This window comes from Coregonus lavaretus, assembly GCF_964263955.1.
Source record: "Coregonus lavaretus genome assembly, chromosome: 39".
NCBI lineage: Eukaryota > Metazoa > Chordata > Actinopteri > Salmoniformes > Salmonidae > Coregonus > Coregonus lavaretus.
Window position 1 is genome coordinate 23,409,265 of NC_140026.1, and position 16,113 is coordinate 23,425,377.

At 44.4% G+C, this 16,113-nt stretch overlaps 2 protein-coding genes across 3 annotated transcripts; both read left to right on the plus strand.

The window, feature by feature from the left end:
- Positions 1-241: 241 nt before the first annotated feature.
- On the plus strand, positions 242-5,757 carry LOC311113100 (metastasis-associated protein MTA2-like). Of its 2 annotated transcripts, none has more exons than XM_084156233.1 (4): positions 242-510; positions 724-902; positions 2,342-2,490; positions 3,379-5,757. In XM_084156233.1, the coding sequence occupies exons 2-4, from the start codon at positions 756-758 to the stop codon at positions 3,530-3,532; spliced, it is 450 nt and encodes a 149-aa protein (XP_084012359.1). In that variant the 5' UTR covers positions 242-510; positions 724-755; the 3' UTR covers positions 3,533-5,757. The 2 variants fall into 2 exon arrangements, with proteins under 2 accessions (XP_084012359.1, XP_084012358.1); XM_084156232.1 differs by having other exon boundaries at positions 243-510; positions 710-902.
- Positions 4,675-8,742, plus strand: LOC311113004 (uncharacterized protein; the record flags this gene model as incomplete). Its single annotated transcript, XM_084156125.1, has 2 exons — positions 4,675-4,704; positions 7,623-8,742. The coding sequence occupies 2 exons, from the start codon at positions 4,675-4,677 to the stop codon at positions 8,634-8,636; spliced, it is 1,044 nt and encodes a 347-aa protein (XP_084012251.1). The 3' UTR covers positions 8,637-8,742.
- Positions 8,743-16,113: the final 7,371 nt, after the last annotated feature.

The following is a 16,113-nucleotide window of genomic DNA, read 5'->3' on the forward strand; positions in this document are numbered from 1 at the left end:
CGAGAGGGCCGGGGGGTTGGCTGTGGAGATTGGGACCCTCAAGACTCAATAGTACATTGAAACTGGCTGGGAAACATCCGACTGGGAGGTGGGATCATGGAGACAGTGGAACACGTTCTATTTCAGTGCCAGAAAAATGGGAGGGAAAGGGAGCGATTGTTATTGGATTTGAGGAGCAATGGGGTTGAAGAGCCAAGATTAAGTGAACAGCTGGGTAAATCTTCAGGGGATGTATTGGGTAGGATTTAGACCTTCCCTGTCTCTGGTCCACACTACAATCCAGTTGGTAGCTGTAATGCACATGAAAATTGGTTGCCAACCGCCATAAAAAGAAATCCGCAGAAGTAGTGGTTGTGGGAGTGACGCACATTTGAGTGATAGCCAATTGGACCAATCTTTGTTCTCGGAAGGCTGGCTTTCCGGAAAATGTCAGCGGCAGCCGAGTGAGGTTCCTGTGCACGGTTTAGAGCGATAACCTAGCAAATTCATACTATCCAGTTGCACCAGTAGGTAAGTGATTGAGTGGCATTGAGTTACAGTCTGTTGGCATTGTTTTCGTGTAAAGTTTTAATCGTCGCCTTGCACGAATCAGTTAATATTGAAGGGTGCACGCATCAAAATAAATTGGCTAGCTAATAAACCATATTCGTTCACGTTAGCTAGCAAGCTAACTATACCAGCAAGTTACACCTGTGTGGTTATTTTGCAGGTCTCTCTCTGCAGAGCTGCGGGTGTACCGGGACGCTGCCGTGAGCATGGCGGACAGGGAGGAGAGGCGCTTCGCTGAAGTCCCCAGAGAGTCTGTCAAACTCATGGCCGAGAGTGCAGAAGTGGAACTCAGCGACGATGTGGCTGCTTTGTTGGTTGAAGATGTCTGCTACCGGCTTAGGGAAGCCACACAGGTAAACAATGAAACAGGTACCAAATCGATGTTTCAGTCATCAGCTTATGCCATTTGCAGTTGACATTTATAGGCAATACATTTAGTAAACAACCCTGTATCCCACTGCTGGCTTGCCTCTGAAGCTAAGCAGTGTTGATCCTGAAAGGTCCCTGGATGGGAGACCAGATGCTGCTGGAAGGGGTGTCGGAGGGCCAGCAGGAGGCACTCTTTCCTCTGGTCTTTAAAAAAGAATAACCCAGTGCCCCAGGGCAGGGATTTGGGACATTGCCCTGTGTAAGGTGCCGTCTTTCGAATGGGACGTTAAACGTGTGTCCTGACTCTCTGTGGTCACTAAAGATCCCATGGCACTTATTGTAAGAGTAGGGGTGATAACCCCGGTGTCCTGGCTAAATTCCCAATCTGGCCCTCGTACCATCATGGCCACCTAATCATCCCCAGCTTCCAATTGGCTCATTCATTCCCCATCCTCTCCTCTGTAACTATTCCCTAGGTCGTTGCTGTAAATGAGAATGTGTTCTCAGTCAACTTACCTGTTAAGTGGTTAAAAAAAGGGTTAAATAAAAAACATTTTGTATTGAATAACAGTGTAATGAAGAAAACATTGTTGTAAGGAACAGCTACCTTGTGCTTGTCATAACATACTCGCATTGCTAGGTTGCCATAAAGTGTTTGTTTACATGACCTTTGACTGTTGTAAACACTCTAGTATGTCTACTCAATACAAATGCTGACACCTAGTGGTGACATTACGAACTGCATTTCAAAGCTTATTTGTGAACTTGTCAACAGTGCCCTTTCAGATTTACTTTGAGACAAAGTTTCATTAATTCAGCCAGCCACCCCTTGTGGTGGTTTAGCACAAACACTTGTGCATACTTATCCACTGCCATAGATAGGCATATCTTTAAGTGGTACCTAAGAAGGTAAACTAAATACGTTTTGTATTTACTGTCATATTTATAGAGGATATAGTTGATTTCTGATGGATATCCTGTAAACCACAAATAAAATGTTCTTAAATTATGTAAATTGTAATATTTTGTTAAGAAATCATCATTTAGAGTGTCTGTTTATCCTTTGGAGCACAAATTGTGTAAAACATTTTTTTTGTAAAACATTTTTTTATTCCAACTCGGCAGATGTATCGGTAATCGGTGACTTTTGCTTCCCTAAAATCGATATCGGACCCAAAAATACCATATTGGTCGGGCTCTACCACTGACCATCTGTCCAAGTCCCTCCACCACCTCTGAGCAAAGCAGCATCACCACAGCTTGGGCCAAGTGGCTACACACACACACACACACTTGCATGCGGCACACACACACAAACACACAGGCGTGGAACACCACGCGCACACACACACACACACACACATACATACACACACGCACGCGTACACACACCTCTCTTCCCTCACCGCTCTTCTCTCATTAGTCACAGGCGGTAGGGCTGCCGTTCCCCACCAATGGGAGGCCGTTCACATCGGGCATGAGGACCACCTCCCAGTCGGTGATGAAGCGTCAGAAAGTGAACCAGGGAGATGCACCCAACCCTGTGGTGTTTGTGGTCACGAAAGACACCAGGTACTGTCCTTAGCACAGAGTTCTGTCTGTATCTAGTAGCAGACAGCAATGGAGGATACTAATTAGATTCTGTCCTTTTTTGTTGAGAAATGTACAGAGTTGTACCCTGAGTGTACAAAACATTAGGAACATTGCTCTTTCCATGACGTAGACTGACCAGGTGAATCCCGGTGGAAAGCTATGATCCCTTATGGATGTCACTTGTTAAATCCACTTCAATCAGTAGATGAAGGGGAGGAGACCGGTTAAAGAAGGTTTTTTAAGCCTTGAGACAATTGAGACATGGATTGTGTATGTGTGCCATTCAGAGGGTGACTGGGCAAAACAAAATATTGAAGTGCCTTTGAACGGGGTAGTAGGTGCCAGGCGCACCGGTTTGAGTGTGTCGAACTGCAAAGTTGCTAGGTTTTTCACACTCAACCGTTTCCCGTGTGTATCAAAAATGGTCCACCACTCAAAGGACATCCAGCCAACTTGACACAACTGTGGGAAGCATCCCTGTGGAACACTTTCGACACCTTGTAGAGTCCATGCCCCGACGAATTGAGGCTGATCTGAAGGCAGAAGGGCTGCAACTCAATATTAGGAAGGTGTTCCTATTGTTTTATACCCTCGTTATATATGGAATACCTGACATAAAGGGATCAATCAGATCTCTATGGCAGTAGATTCAGTGGGGGAATTTGCCTTGACAAAGTTTTTTTTTTTTTTTTTTTACCAAAAGTTTGCATTTGTTGATTCGTGTGTAATATTGCATTAAACTAGCTTGAAGACGAGAAGGATTCACTTCTTTGCACCTGTGCACTTTGATATTAGACTCCTAGGTGTGCTTATGTGGATCTTGTCAGTCCTATAGCTAATTTACTGTGTTGTTTCTCTCCTCTCAAGGGCTCTGAGGAAACACCTGACCCAGTCTGAGATGCAGCGTGTAGCCAGAAAACCTCACCTCCCTGTCAGGGTCAAGCTGCCCTTAGGCCCCCGGCCCCTGGTACTGCCCATCATGCCATCCAGCACCAGCGAGCCCATCGTCCTGGAGGACTAAGGTGGGGCTGAGAGCCCCCCCCCCCCCACACTGCAACACTGGCGCGCACCACCGCGCACCCACCTGCTAGGGCAGCAGGGCACGTCATACCCAGTAGTCGTTTTCTGTTGTCAGATTTTTTTTATTGTCTTCTGTTCTGTTACTTCGCAAAAGCTGACGTACTGCTCACCTCACACACACTTTAGTGACACTCACATGCATACTTTGCATTGAGTTCACACATATACATGGCACCATTACTTCTCTACACACACTTACACCCACTTACACGCGCTAGGCTTTGGGCTTTGTAGTATTTTATTCCGGCTCTTTTTGCTCAATTATTTCGCTCCTCTTTTTTTAATGGCAAATATTTTTAAATGTGTAATTTAAAATCAGAAATATTTCTCATCCTGAAATAATGGTGTTAAAACACACTTTATTTCTTCCTCCAGATCTTATTTGTGTAAATATTTGCAAAATTTTGAGGGGGTGACACCTATTTGGTTGGGGACGGGTGGGTGAGTGGTTGTGGGAGGGCCATAGAAAGAAATATAAATACTAGAAGGGACAAAGTCCCTCAGACCACAGCAATTTGACTGAATGTCCATTCTAGGTATTCTAATTCTATTGGGAATTTTTAGCATGTTTCTTTGATTCTTTTTCTGGGAAAGTCTATTTAGATGAAGGTTTCATTCACATGTTCCATCATAGGTCTGGGAGGTTGAGGTAAAGTGCTTTGTATGACCCATCATTCAAGCATACTTGTCAAATAATCCGATTTTACTTTTTGACACTCATTCTGTTAGACTTTAATTTGCACCATCACCCTGCCCCTCTCCACACACCGAAATAAGAACTGACCCCCCCTATCGCTCCACAAGCCTATCAGAAGTTACGTTTGATGGGTTGATAGTGAGGAAACACATGCTGTTGACCCCTAGTAGTTTGAGCGCCGTTTTTTTCTAGTTGATTGTTGTCACAATCAATTTGAGTCCTGTCTTGTCTCCTATCACTTGATTGTCATGCTTGTTACAGCCATGTTTTACCCATCTGGAGAGAGAGACATTCTGGATCCTTCTCTGTAAAGCCTTTGGGGTGCGTTTTGGTTTTGACCCGCTAGAACGACTGCTTGAGTACAACGGTCTTGTATCATCAATACAATGGTAGTGGAGAGTAATGGTTTAGGAAAGGTAATGTAGGTTAACAGGATAGAAGAGATTCATCTCACGTAGGTTTGGAAGATATTCAAAAGTGTGTTCTGGATGCGGATCTGATGGGTTACTGTGGTTTGAGACATGCAGAATAGATGCTGTTGTCTTTAAGGCCCTTATTGTGAAAAATATGGGTTATTTTTCGTGAAGGAGACAGAATTAAGCCATAAACATTCAAGGTGTGTATAACTCTATTCTAAGATGGCCCCTGTGCATGTTGCCACCTGTACGTATAAAACATACTTTCAGATCCCCCACCCATAGACTAGGTCACAGCATTTATGACAATGGACTGTTTGGCTCTTGCTTTTGAATGGAAATGGAAAAATTATGTTACGAGCTGGTTGTCAGAATGTCGTTACTAAAGCAGCAATATGTATTGGCTTGGGTACAGAAGTCATGTTTTAAATGATATGATGATGGGAGAGGAATCTCCAGTGATGTCTCTACTTGTGGATTGATTTGGTTTGAATCTTTATTTTACCCTTTTGTGTTTTATGATGAAAGGGTGCGTTAGATTAAATCAATGCTTAATTGGATATTATTATAATTCCTCATACTCCCTCAGGTGTTGTGAACTGACAGCCAGTACTGAGGTAGAAATGAAGGATTTATATGCAAGTTTGGTCCCAATGTGGGCTTTTGTAATGTTTCTAAAACAAATTGTAGTGTTAAAATGCTTAGCGAAAATACTAATCTGAAGAAAAAAAACTTGGCCTATTGAAAACGTCAGTGTTTTTTTTATATAAAACCTTTAAAAAAAGCTTGTAATTACTTCATATTTTGGAGAGGGTTAAAATACTGTACATGTGAACATTGCTCTCCGTCATTGAGTGGGATGGGAGACGGGGGATGGTTGGCCATCAAAGCAGTTGGGAGGGATGAAGAGGGGGTTAGAATTTTGTATGTTGGGAGAGAATTATGCTACAATTAAACATTTTTTCTCAAGTGTTTTTTATTCCAATGTGTCTGTATCCTTTTAATGTATCTTGATAAGAAAATAAATAAAGATTTTTTTTCTTCGTGGTCGTATACACATTTCTCTTTTTCATGCCTGTACTTTTTCTGGGTGTGTATGAAATGCATTGTCCTCTAGTTGTCAGTGACAACAAATGTAAACACATGATTAAAATGTAATTACATCTCACATTAAATGTAATCCTATCAATTGAAACCTAAATTGTGAGGCATACATATGAGCCACATGATGGTGTTGGATTTATTTGTTTTTTAAAATACTGTAACCCTAGCTAGATGAGTCCCCCAAACATGCAAATTGTATTTTATTAAATTCAAACACGGGCATTATCAATCATGATCACACAATATTGAATGTCACACAAAGGTTTATATTTTCCCCCAACAGAAAGCATTTAATTAACAAATTACACGGGTGAGAGGTTGACCTCCAACTGTGGTGTAAATTGACACAGAATGGGTGTTTATGTACTCAATGGGCTTACCGTTAGTAATCAGGGAAGTAATTGTTTATTGCGCCTGTGCGGCCCCTCTGATCTTGCCTACTTTGATATGGGGCCATTTCATCCGGCGCTAAAACTGCAACGTTGTCGCAGAGCTTCAACGCAATTGGCCGGTTGCTAATGAATACCAGCTACGTTGTATCTGGTTGGTGGATTCGAACGCCCACGGACTTTTAGGGTTGTACAGCTAAGCCTCATTTTAAAGGGAACGCGGGAGTGGGAACTTGATCAATATATTTTTTAAACTGTACACAGCGACAGATAGTACATGCGACTTCATAACAAAGAAAGCAGGGTAGTATGTAGTCCACGTCTTTAGCGAAATACGTTTCCCTTTTTCCGCAATTTCTACGAATTGCATGTCGAAAACGTATACATCTAGAATTTGGTTTGGACATTGAGGTTGCGATCTAACAGGTGTTGAGTACTTCGGGGGAAATCTTACCTTCAATTCGCAACAATATTTGAGGTAAACGGCTTGTGTGATACAGTACTTTGTTTCAGAAATAGTTTGTCAGTGTGATACTTAGTCTCGGTAGCATACACTGCTTTATTGCATTTTCTGAGTTAAAAAAAAGCCTTACACTTTATCCACTTTAAATTAGTCAGTTGTTTGTGGCAGCTGTTGAAATGCAGTATTCAGTCATGTAGATAGCCAGCCCAGATTCCGACTTTCATTCATTTATTCTCTAGTCGAACGGTGCTTTTCCAGAATGTGGGTAGGCAAAGTGCTGTATATGGCTTGTAAAATGTACTTCAATCCAGGGATGGATTATGTCGCTGTACTACTAATTATCCAGAAATGGTGAATCGAAAAGATTGGAATATTGTTTAAAGTAAACTGCCGTTTTCGTCAGCATGGTAGGCTAATACTTTAGCGCATTTAATTCAATGAAAATGTGACAGCCAGTGTTGTCGAATCCAATGGTTTGCATTAGCTAGCCTAGCATGCTGACGAAAACGGCATTGTAACTCAACTAAACTATCAGTATTTCAATCTTCTCGACATAAAATGTTGGATAATTAGGAGTACAGCGCCCTCTCCCATCCCTGGATTGAGGTACATTATCTGAGCCATATCTCGCCCCGGCTCCGCGGTGTCCTGATCATTGCAGCCTGCCATTCAGACCTTACAGGGAAATGTAATTACAGCGACCATGATCTGAATCTTTAGGCTATCATGTGGATAGATCAGATTAGCATGTCCTTTTGTCAGCCTACTCTTGTTTTTTGACATTGCGTGATTTTGCTGTCATTAGTGTCTTCACCTACACAATACACTGAGATCCAGTATTGCTAGAGTACTGTTGAATTTTGACCTTGCCTCTAGACCCAGTTTTTCATGGGCCTAAATAGTCTAGGCCTACCATCCAAATAATAATTTAACCCTGATATTAAATATGCTTTTCTCCTCAGACCAGCAGTGACAACCTGCCCTTGTTCTCCTACCAAGATGAGGGGATAGATGACCTGTGCCCAGGGGAGCAGGGCTCAGCTGGTGTTGGGGGAGACATGTCCCTGGCTGAGGCCCTCCTTCCCCTAGTAGAGTCTCCCTCTCTCCCCCTGATCCCCTGGAAGTGTTCCACCCGCTACAAGACAGAGCTCTGCAGCCGCTATGCTGAGACGGGCTTCTGCATGTACGCAAAGCGCTGCCAGTTTGCCCACGGCTTCCATGACCTCCACGTGCCCTCCCGCCAACTCAAGTACAAGACGGAGCTGTGCCGCACCTTCCACACGGCAGGCTACTGCGCCTACGGCATCCGCTGCCTGTTCGCCCACAATGCCATGGAGCAGCGCCCCACCCGCCACCTCAACATCCCCTGCCGTACCTACCGCTCATTCGGCGTGTGCCCCTTCGGCAGTCGCTGCAACTTCCTGCACATTGAGAGTGACGGTAGCGGCAGCTTCAGTGGTGGCGGCCTGGAGTCTCCAGACAGCGCTGCTGAGGATAAGGTCCCCATTGCCAGGCCCCAACCATACACTCAGGGCTGGAAGCCCCGCAGGGCCCTGTGCCGCACCTTCAGCTCCTTTGGCTTCTGCCTCTACGGCACCCGCTGCCGCTTCCAGCACAGCCTGACCAGCAGCATCAGAGGCCCTGACTCCACCACCCAGGGGGGTGACTGCACTCCTCAGCTGTCCGGTGGGAGAGCCCTGTCCACAGCCTCAGACATGTTCTCCTCCTCACCCTGCTCATCCAACTCCTCCTCGCCCCCCTCTGGACTACCCTCCCCGATCTGGCCAGACGACTCGTCTCCCCTGACCACCCTGCTGAACGAGCCCGTGGCCCACAATGCCTTCACCTTCTCCTGCCAGCTGAATGATCTGCTGCTGCCTTTGGCCCTCAGACTCCAGCAGCTAGAGAACAGCCAGGCCATGGCCGCTGCCTGCACCATGCAGGATGTGTGCGAGAACAAGCCATGGTCACTGTAGTCAAGACCACAGTATTTTTGTTGTAATGTATAGTGTATATAGTCATGTATACTGTATATAGTGATTTGCTATGAGCTTGGAAGCCATATGCGTCAATGTATTTTAATTGAGGGGGTTGGGCTGAGTGTCGGTTTTGGTGTTCCATGCGTTAATCTTCCATGATAGTTTGGAGAAATGTTGGGACTGTCCTGCACTACATTTGTATAGCCTCTGTTGATTTTATCAAATTATTATACTTTTTTTACAATGTGTTTTGACTCACCCATCTCTATATGTAAATTAGGTTTTTAACTATTTGAATCAGTTATCAATGTTGGATTCATAAATGTCATGTCTAAGTTTTTCAATAAAATTTATTGTGACACTTCTGCCTCAAAGGAACTTAAAAAATATATATATATACATAGTTGAAGTTGGAGGTTTACATACACCTTAGCCAACTACATTTATACTCAGTTTTTCACAATTCCTGACATTTAATCCTAGTAAAAATTCCCTGTTTTAGGTCAGTTAGGATCACCACTTTATTTTAAGAATGTGAAATGTCAGAATAATAGTAGAGAATTATTTATTTCAGCTTTTATTTCTTTCATCACATTCCCAGTGGGTAAGAAGTTTACATACACTCAATTAGTATTTGGTAGCATTGCCTTTCAATTGTTTAACTTGGGTCAAACGTTTCGGGTAGCCTTCCATAAGCTTCCCACAATAAGTTGGGTGAATTCTGGCCCATTCCCCCTGACAGAGCTGGTGTAACTGAGTCAGGTTTGTAGGCCTCCTTGCTCGCACACGCTTTTTCAGTTCTGGCCACACATTTTCTATAGGATTGAGGTCAGTGCTTTGTGATGGCCACTCCAATGCCTTGACTTTGTTGTCCTTAAGCCATTTTGCCACAACTTTGGAAGTATGCTTGGGGTCATTGTCCATTTGGAAGAACCATTTGCAACCAAGCTTTAACTTCCTGACTGATGTCTTAAGATGTTGCTTCAATATATGCACATCATTTTCCTTCCTCATGATGCCATTTACTTTGTGAAGTGCACCAGGCCCTCCTGCAGCAAAGCACCCCCACAGCATGATGCTGCCACCCCCGTGCTTCACGGTTGGGATGTTGTTCTTCGGCTTGCAAGCCAACCCCTTTTTCCTCCAAACATAACGATGGTCGTTATGGCCAAAAAGTTCTATTTTTGTTTCATCAGACCAGAGGACATTTCTCCTTTGTCCCCATGTGCAGTTTCAAACTGTAGTCTGGCTTTTTTATGGCAGTTTTGAAGCAGTGGCTTCTTCCTTGCTGAGTGGCCTTTCAGGTTATGTTGATATAGGACTCGTTTTACTGTGGATATAGATACTTTTGTACCTGTTTCCTCCAGCATCTTCACAAGGTCCTTTGCTGTTCTGGGACTGATTTGCACTTTTCGCACCAAAGTACGTTCATCTCTAGGAGACAGAACGCGTCTCCTTCCTGAGTGGTATGACGGCTGCGTGGTCCCATGGTGTTTATACTTGCGTACTATTGTTTGTACAGATAAATGTGGTACCTTCAGGCGTTTGGAAATTGCTCCCAAGGATGAACCAGACTTGTGGAGGTCTACAATTTTTTTCCAGACGTCTTGGCTGATTTCTTTTGATTTTCCCATGATGTCAAGCAAAGAGGCACGGAGTTTGAAGGTAGGCCTTGAAATACATCCACAGGGACACCTCCAATTGACTCAAATGATGTCAATTAGCCTATCAGAAGCTTCTAAAGCCATGACATCATTTTCTGGAATTTTCCAAGCTGTTTAAAGGCACAGTCAACTTAGTGTATGTAAACTTCTGACACACTGGAATTGTGATACAGTGAATTATAAGTGAAATAATCTGTAAACAATTGTTGGAAAAATTACTTGTGTCATGCACAAAGTAGATGTCCTAACCGACTTGCCAAAACTATAGTTTGTTAACAAGAAATGTGTGGAGTGGTTGAAAAACGAGTTTGAATGACTCCAACCTAAGTGGATGTAAACTTCCGACTTCAACTGTATGAATGTTCCTTCACTGAACTAGCCGGAACTTCTCACTGCTAAACGCACTCCCTTTATTTTTTATTTGACTGGGTAGGCTTTCTACCTATTTGGCCATCAGGCTTTATTTGAGATTTATTGCATAAACCATGCTCTCCAATGGCAACTTTTCTGTCAATTTACTTGACCATTTTGGGATGCAACCCTCAGCCTGTGTGGATTCGAATGCACTCCTTTACTAAAGATTGTTTTACCTTCCAGGTGTAGCCGGCGCGGTCTGCTCGTTGCCGACTACTGCGTTGTGTTCCGGTGCACTGAAGACAAGACACTGGCGTACTTGAAGGCACTTTATTGTGTACAACTCTCTCAATCTGTTCAACATCAAGGAGAGAAAATGTTCAAAACTCTACCCTCGACCAGAATCCGCCTCCCTCAGTCGAGTAAAATGCAGACTGAGTATAATCACATTCAAAAATACAAGGAATAAAATACAACATAATTGGAAAATAAACATCGCATCTGGTGTATATCTTATGTATGTGTCATATTGCATGTTATCTCTGCCAAAAACTCTGAGCTTTTAGCCTTTACATTAATACTGTGCAACATGACATAAACCATCTTTCAAATAGGTAATACATACAGTAATATGCACGAAGCAACATGTAATCCTTCACATTTGAGCTTTTCAGTGCCATTAAACACTAATCAATACATGAAAACATTTTAAATGAACACATATTTTTAACCTGATATAGGGAATACATACCTGTTCAACATCAAGGAGAGAAAATGTTCAAAACTCTACCCTCGACCAGAATCCGCCTAACATAAAAAGAACAACGTGGGCTTCAACACAAGAGGATAGAATGACGATTGCTAACTTACAGCTAAACAAAACACGAGGTTAGCTAAGTTAGCAATTTCTCAAACTCTCAAAAATAGCTAAATTCACGACACAGCTTGATTAAATGTACGTACACTCATCATATAATATACATACAAGTTACTATGTGCACTAAAACGTTTTAGTTTTAACAGGTATATCAAGTTTATATCACGCCGAAGTGAACACATACCTCTCTCAGTCGAGTAGAATGCAGACTGAGAAAAGCATGAGACCACTCCGCATATAACCAAACCAACACTCTAGAGGGCGCACTTACACAACTAACTCTCCCAATATCTGTAAACTACACGAAATGCTGAACAATACAATATTTTGGTGAAATCAATGCAAAAATCTGTAATTCTTTGACCTGTTACATTCACCCCTCTTTGATTTCACCAAAATCCTTCGCACGTCGAGGGTGGAAAATAACCAAAAACATATAGAATATAACTCTTGTCCACTTGGTCCAAGATAGCCCTGGGACTCCATTTCCCATATACAGCGTATAAAGCTACTTACAAAGTAAGTTAAAAGAAAACAGCAGTTGATCAGGCTACTGCCCCTTCTAGTGAATATGATGCCTTATACACCATATGAAATCTTGGAACACTTTCCCTCCAATATGAACATCTCATGACCCAGGTCATACTACTGGTAATAAAGAAAAATATCTTAATCTCAAAAATGTATCTAAAATAAAGAACGGAAAGACAGTGACCTTCTGACTCCTGTAACAAAACCCTTGGTGAGTGGTTTTTGCACCATGTTCTCTATCAAGCGATCGACTGCCTTAACAACCCTGCCAGTACGTGTTCTGACAACCTGACTTTCAAACCCTTGTACTTGGGAGGGTATCTGACTATCAATCAGTGTAACAGGTGAATTGACGTCCGAAGACCCTGTCTCATCTAAGTCAGGAACATCAATTGGGGCAACAGAGTCAGTGTCAGTCATGTGCAAATCAGGGGGGTCACTGGAATCCGACAAGTCTCTCACAGGTGAGTGTTCATTTTCCCCTTGGCCTCTGACCTCTTTAGACTGGGCTCTCGTGGGTGTCAGTTGAACAGACTTCCTGGACAGAGAGTGGGGCATCTCATTCTCCATCTCAGACTCATCAGCTTCTCCAATAGACTCAGAGTCAGAGGATGCGTTCAACCACGAACATGTACGGTCCTCAGAAGCATCTACTGCTAGGCCACTCAAAGCATCAACAGAAGGAGGCTGAAACTCACTGGCCACATCCGAGGCAGCTCCATTCATCTCTTCATCGCTTAGTTCTGGCATGGGCAAGAAGCTCACGTCCAACATCAAATTCCAATGAACAACTTTTGTTTTCCCACTTTCGTCTCTGACTTTGTAAACGTGAGTCTGAGGGTTCCGGTCTATGATGGTATACATAGTGGCTTCCCACTTATCTGCTAACTTCCTCTTCCCTCTCTCTGCTTTATTAGCTAACAAAACTCGGTCGCCAACGTTCAAGTGGGTTCCACGAACTCTCTTGTTGTAGCCATCAGCTTGATGTTGCTGTCCTTTCCTCGCATGCTGCTGAGCTATGTCGGCAGCCACATGGAGGTTCGCCATCAGTTTCTCTGCATAGGTCTTATAATTCACCACGACTGGATCCCTCAAGACTTGTTTGAAGACCATGTCTACTGGGAGTCTGGGGACTCGACCATACATCAAATAGAATGGAGGATATCCAGTTGTTTCATGAGTGGTGGCATTATACGCAAAAGTCAAAGTCTGTATCTGTTGGACCCAGTGTTGCTTAGCTGTCAGAGGTAGGGCACGCAACATACTGCCAAGTGTCCTATTGAACCTTTCGGTTTGCCCATTTCCCATGGGATGGTATGCTGTTGTGTGTGTTTTCATAATCCCTGTGAGGCTGAGGAGTTCAGCTATGAGTTTGCTTTCAAAATTGGCCCCTTGATCAGAATGTATTCGCTCTGGGAAACCATAGATGCAGAATACGTTATCCCATAACTTCTTTGCCATTTGCTTTGCAGTTTGGTTTATGCAGGGAAAGGCATGAGCCAATTTTGTAAAGTGGTCTGTTATGACTAACACATCGACAGATCTTTGCTTACAGTCCTCAGCACTCCAAAAATCAATGCACACCAGCTCCATGGGTGCCGAAGTGCGAATGCTCTCCAAGGGAGCTCGGGCAGCTGGTTCAGGGGTCTTTGCAAGGATACAGCGTTGGCAGCATTTCACATATTCCTTGATATCTCTTCCCATTTGCGGCCAGAAGAAACGCTGTCGGGCGAGGTGTGCTGTTCTAGCCTGCCCTTGATGCCCAGCGAAGTCATGCACACCAGCGAGAGCTTTGGCCTTCAAGCTAGCAGGCAGCACAAACTGATACCTCTTCTCTCTGCTTAATGGGTCTTTGGTTACCCTATATAGGACTCCGTCCTGGACTTTTAGATGATGCCACTGCTTGCACAGTGTCTGGGTCGTAAGAGCTAACCTCCTCCTCCCTCGCCTAGGTGGTGGCTCACCCCTCTGAATGAGTGGCAGGACTTCCCTGATAACTGGATCTATTTCCTGTCTGTGCCTCAGCTCGCCGATGGAGAGGGCTGGAAGTGTGTCTTGTTCTGAGGGCACCGCCTGGGGAAGAACATTGAGAAACTGTGTTGCTCTTATCTCTGCTCCCCTTTCCCACTCTACATGAGCTTCACAAGCAGATTTCACATGAGAGGGTTCTTGACTGCCGGCCAGCCTGTCTTGAGTGGGGTCCATAGTTACACAGCACCCTGCATCATGTGCCTGGAGACACTGGGTCTTACTCCGGAAGAGATCTTGGACTTTCTCCTCTTTGGTTCCCTCCGCCTCGGCCAAAAGACTTTCATAGGGCTCACTGATCAACCTTTGGCTCACTGATTTAGCAAACGGATCTCTACTCAGGGCATCTGCCACAATGTTCTTTACCCCAGGAATGTGTTTGATACTGAAGGTGTATGGGGAAAGCTTTGCCACCCACCTCTGTTCGCAAGCGTCAAGTTTTGGTTTGGTCATTATATAGGTCAAAGGATTATTGTCGGTCCACACTGTAAAAGTGTGGCCTTTCAACCAGTGGCTGAATTTTTCACAAACACTCCATTTGAGCGCCAAGAACTCCAGTCGGTGAGCAGGATACCTCTTTTGTGAGCCAGTGAGGGTCTTGCTGGCAAAGGCGATCGGGCGTGCCTTCGTTTCTCCTTCTGGTATCTGGGACAGAACTGCCCCAAGGCCATCAAGAGACGCATCAATGGACAGAACAAAGGGCTTAGAAAAGTCTGGATGGCTAAGGACCACACAATTCAGGAGCTTCCCCTTAAGGCCGGCGAAAGCGGAATCGCAGTCAAGGGTCCAATCCGCAGGTTTGAGCTTTCTGTAGACTCCCGCATTCTGACTGTACTTCCCGGCCTTTCCTCTCCGTTTCTGGCCAGCTGTGAGAGCAAACAGGGGTTTTGCGATGGAGGAGCAATTTGGTATGTAGTGTTGGTAATAAAATACCATCCCCAGGAACGACTTCACTCTGCGAACTGAAGGAGTGCAGCCATCATCTTCCATCAAGTCCCTCTTTGACATTTTGGTGATGACCTCGACCTTCTCTGGGTCAACAGCAACACCGTCACTGTCAACGATGTGTCCGAGAAACTTCACAGATCTCCGCAACAGATGGCATTTTTTTGGACTCAACTTTAGATTGTGCTCCCGTAGCCTCTGGAAAACAACCTCTAATCTGCTGAGGGCCTGCTGTTCATTGGGGGCAAATATCAAGAGATCATCTAGGTAGCACAAGAGACTGCTGAAGTTAAGATCGCCAAAGATACTCAGCATCATCCTCATGAAGGACGCTGGACTGTTGCAAAGCCCCTGTGGCATTCTGTTATACTCGTGCAGGCCTAATGGTGTTGTGAAGGCGGTATACTTTTTGTCCTCCTCATGCATGGGCAAGTTATAAAATCCAGACGTGAGGTCCATGGTGCTGAAGACAGCATTACCGCCAAGGGCAGCCAAGCAGTCCGATTGATGGGGCAAAGGATGAGCATCCTTGATAGTTCTTGCATTCAGCCATCGAAAGTCTGTGCATATCCGGAGGTCGCCATTTTTCTTCCAAACCATCACGAGTGGAGAAGCATATTCACTCATTGATTTCCGTATGATTTCCTGTTCCTCCATCTCGGTGAGAACTTGGCGCAGCTTTTGATAGTGGGCTGGCGGCACTCTGCGATATGGAAGACGGAAGGGACGGTCATCAGTGAGGCGGATCCTATGGGCAAAGCCCTTGGCTTCTCCACAGTCAAGATGATGCTTTGAAAATATATCCTGATATTTCTCCAGCAATGTCACAAGTTGGAGCTTGGTGGAGGGGCTCGCTTCACAATGATCAATGTCGACATTTCCTAGACCAGACTTCTGCAGTCTGTCTTTCAGGTCACCGTTGTCGTCCTGTTTCACATGAGTCACTCTAACAGAGCCAGCATCACTCTGACAGGAACCCTGGAACAGTGTGAGATCTTCAGCTGCAACACAAGTAGAGACGTCCGCGAGCTTGCTGTTCCTTTTCAGTGTGAGTGGTTTGTCTGAGATATTAGTG

Bases quoted from the DNA above. Each gene is read 5' to 3' on its own strand.
- LOC311113100 (XM_084156233.1), top strand. From the start codon at position 756: ATGGCGGACAGGGAGGAGAGGCGCTTCGCTGAAGTCCCCAGAGAGTCT. The intron at 903-2,341 runs GTAAACAATGAA...TTCTCTCATTAG, and splicing joins GGCTTAGGGAAGCCACACAG to TCACAGGCGGTAGGGCTGCC. The intron at 2,491-3,378 runs GTACTGTCCTTA...TCTCCTCTCAAG, and splicing joins GTGGTCACGAAAGACACCAG to GGCTCTGAGGAAACACCTGA.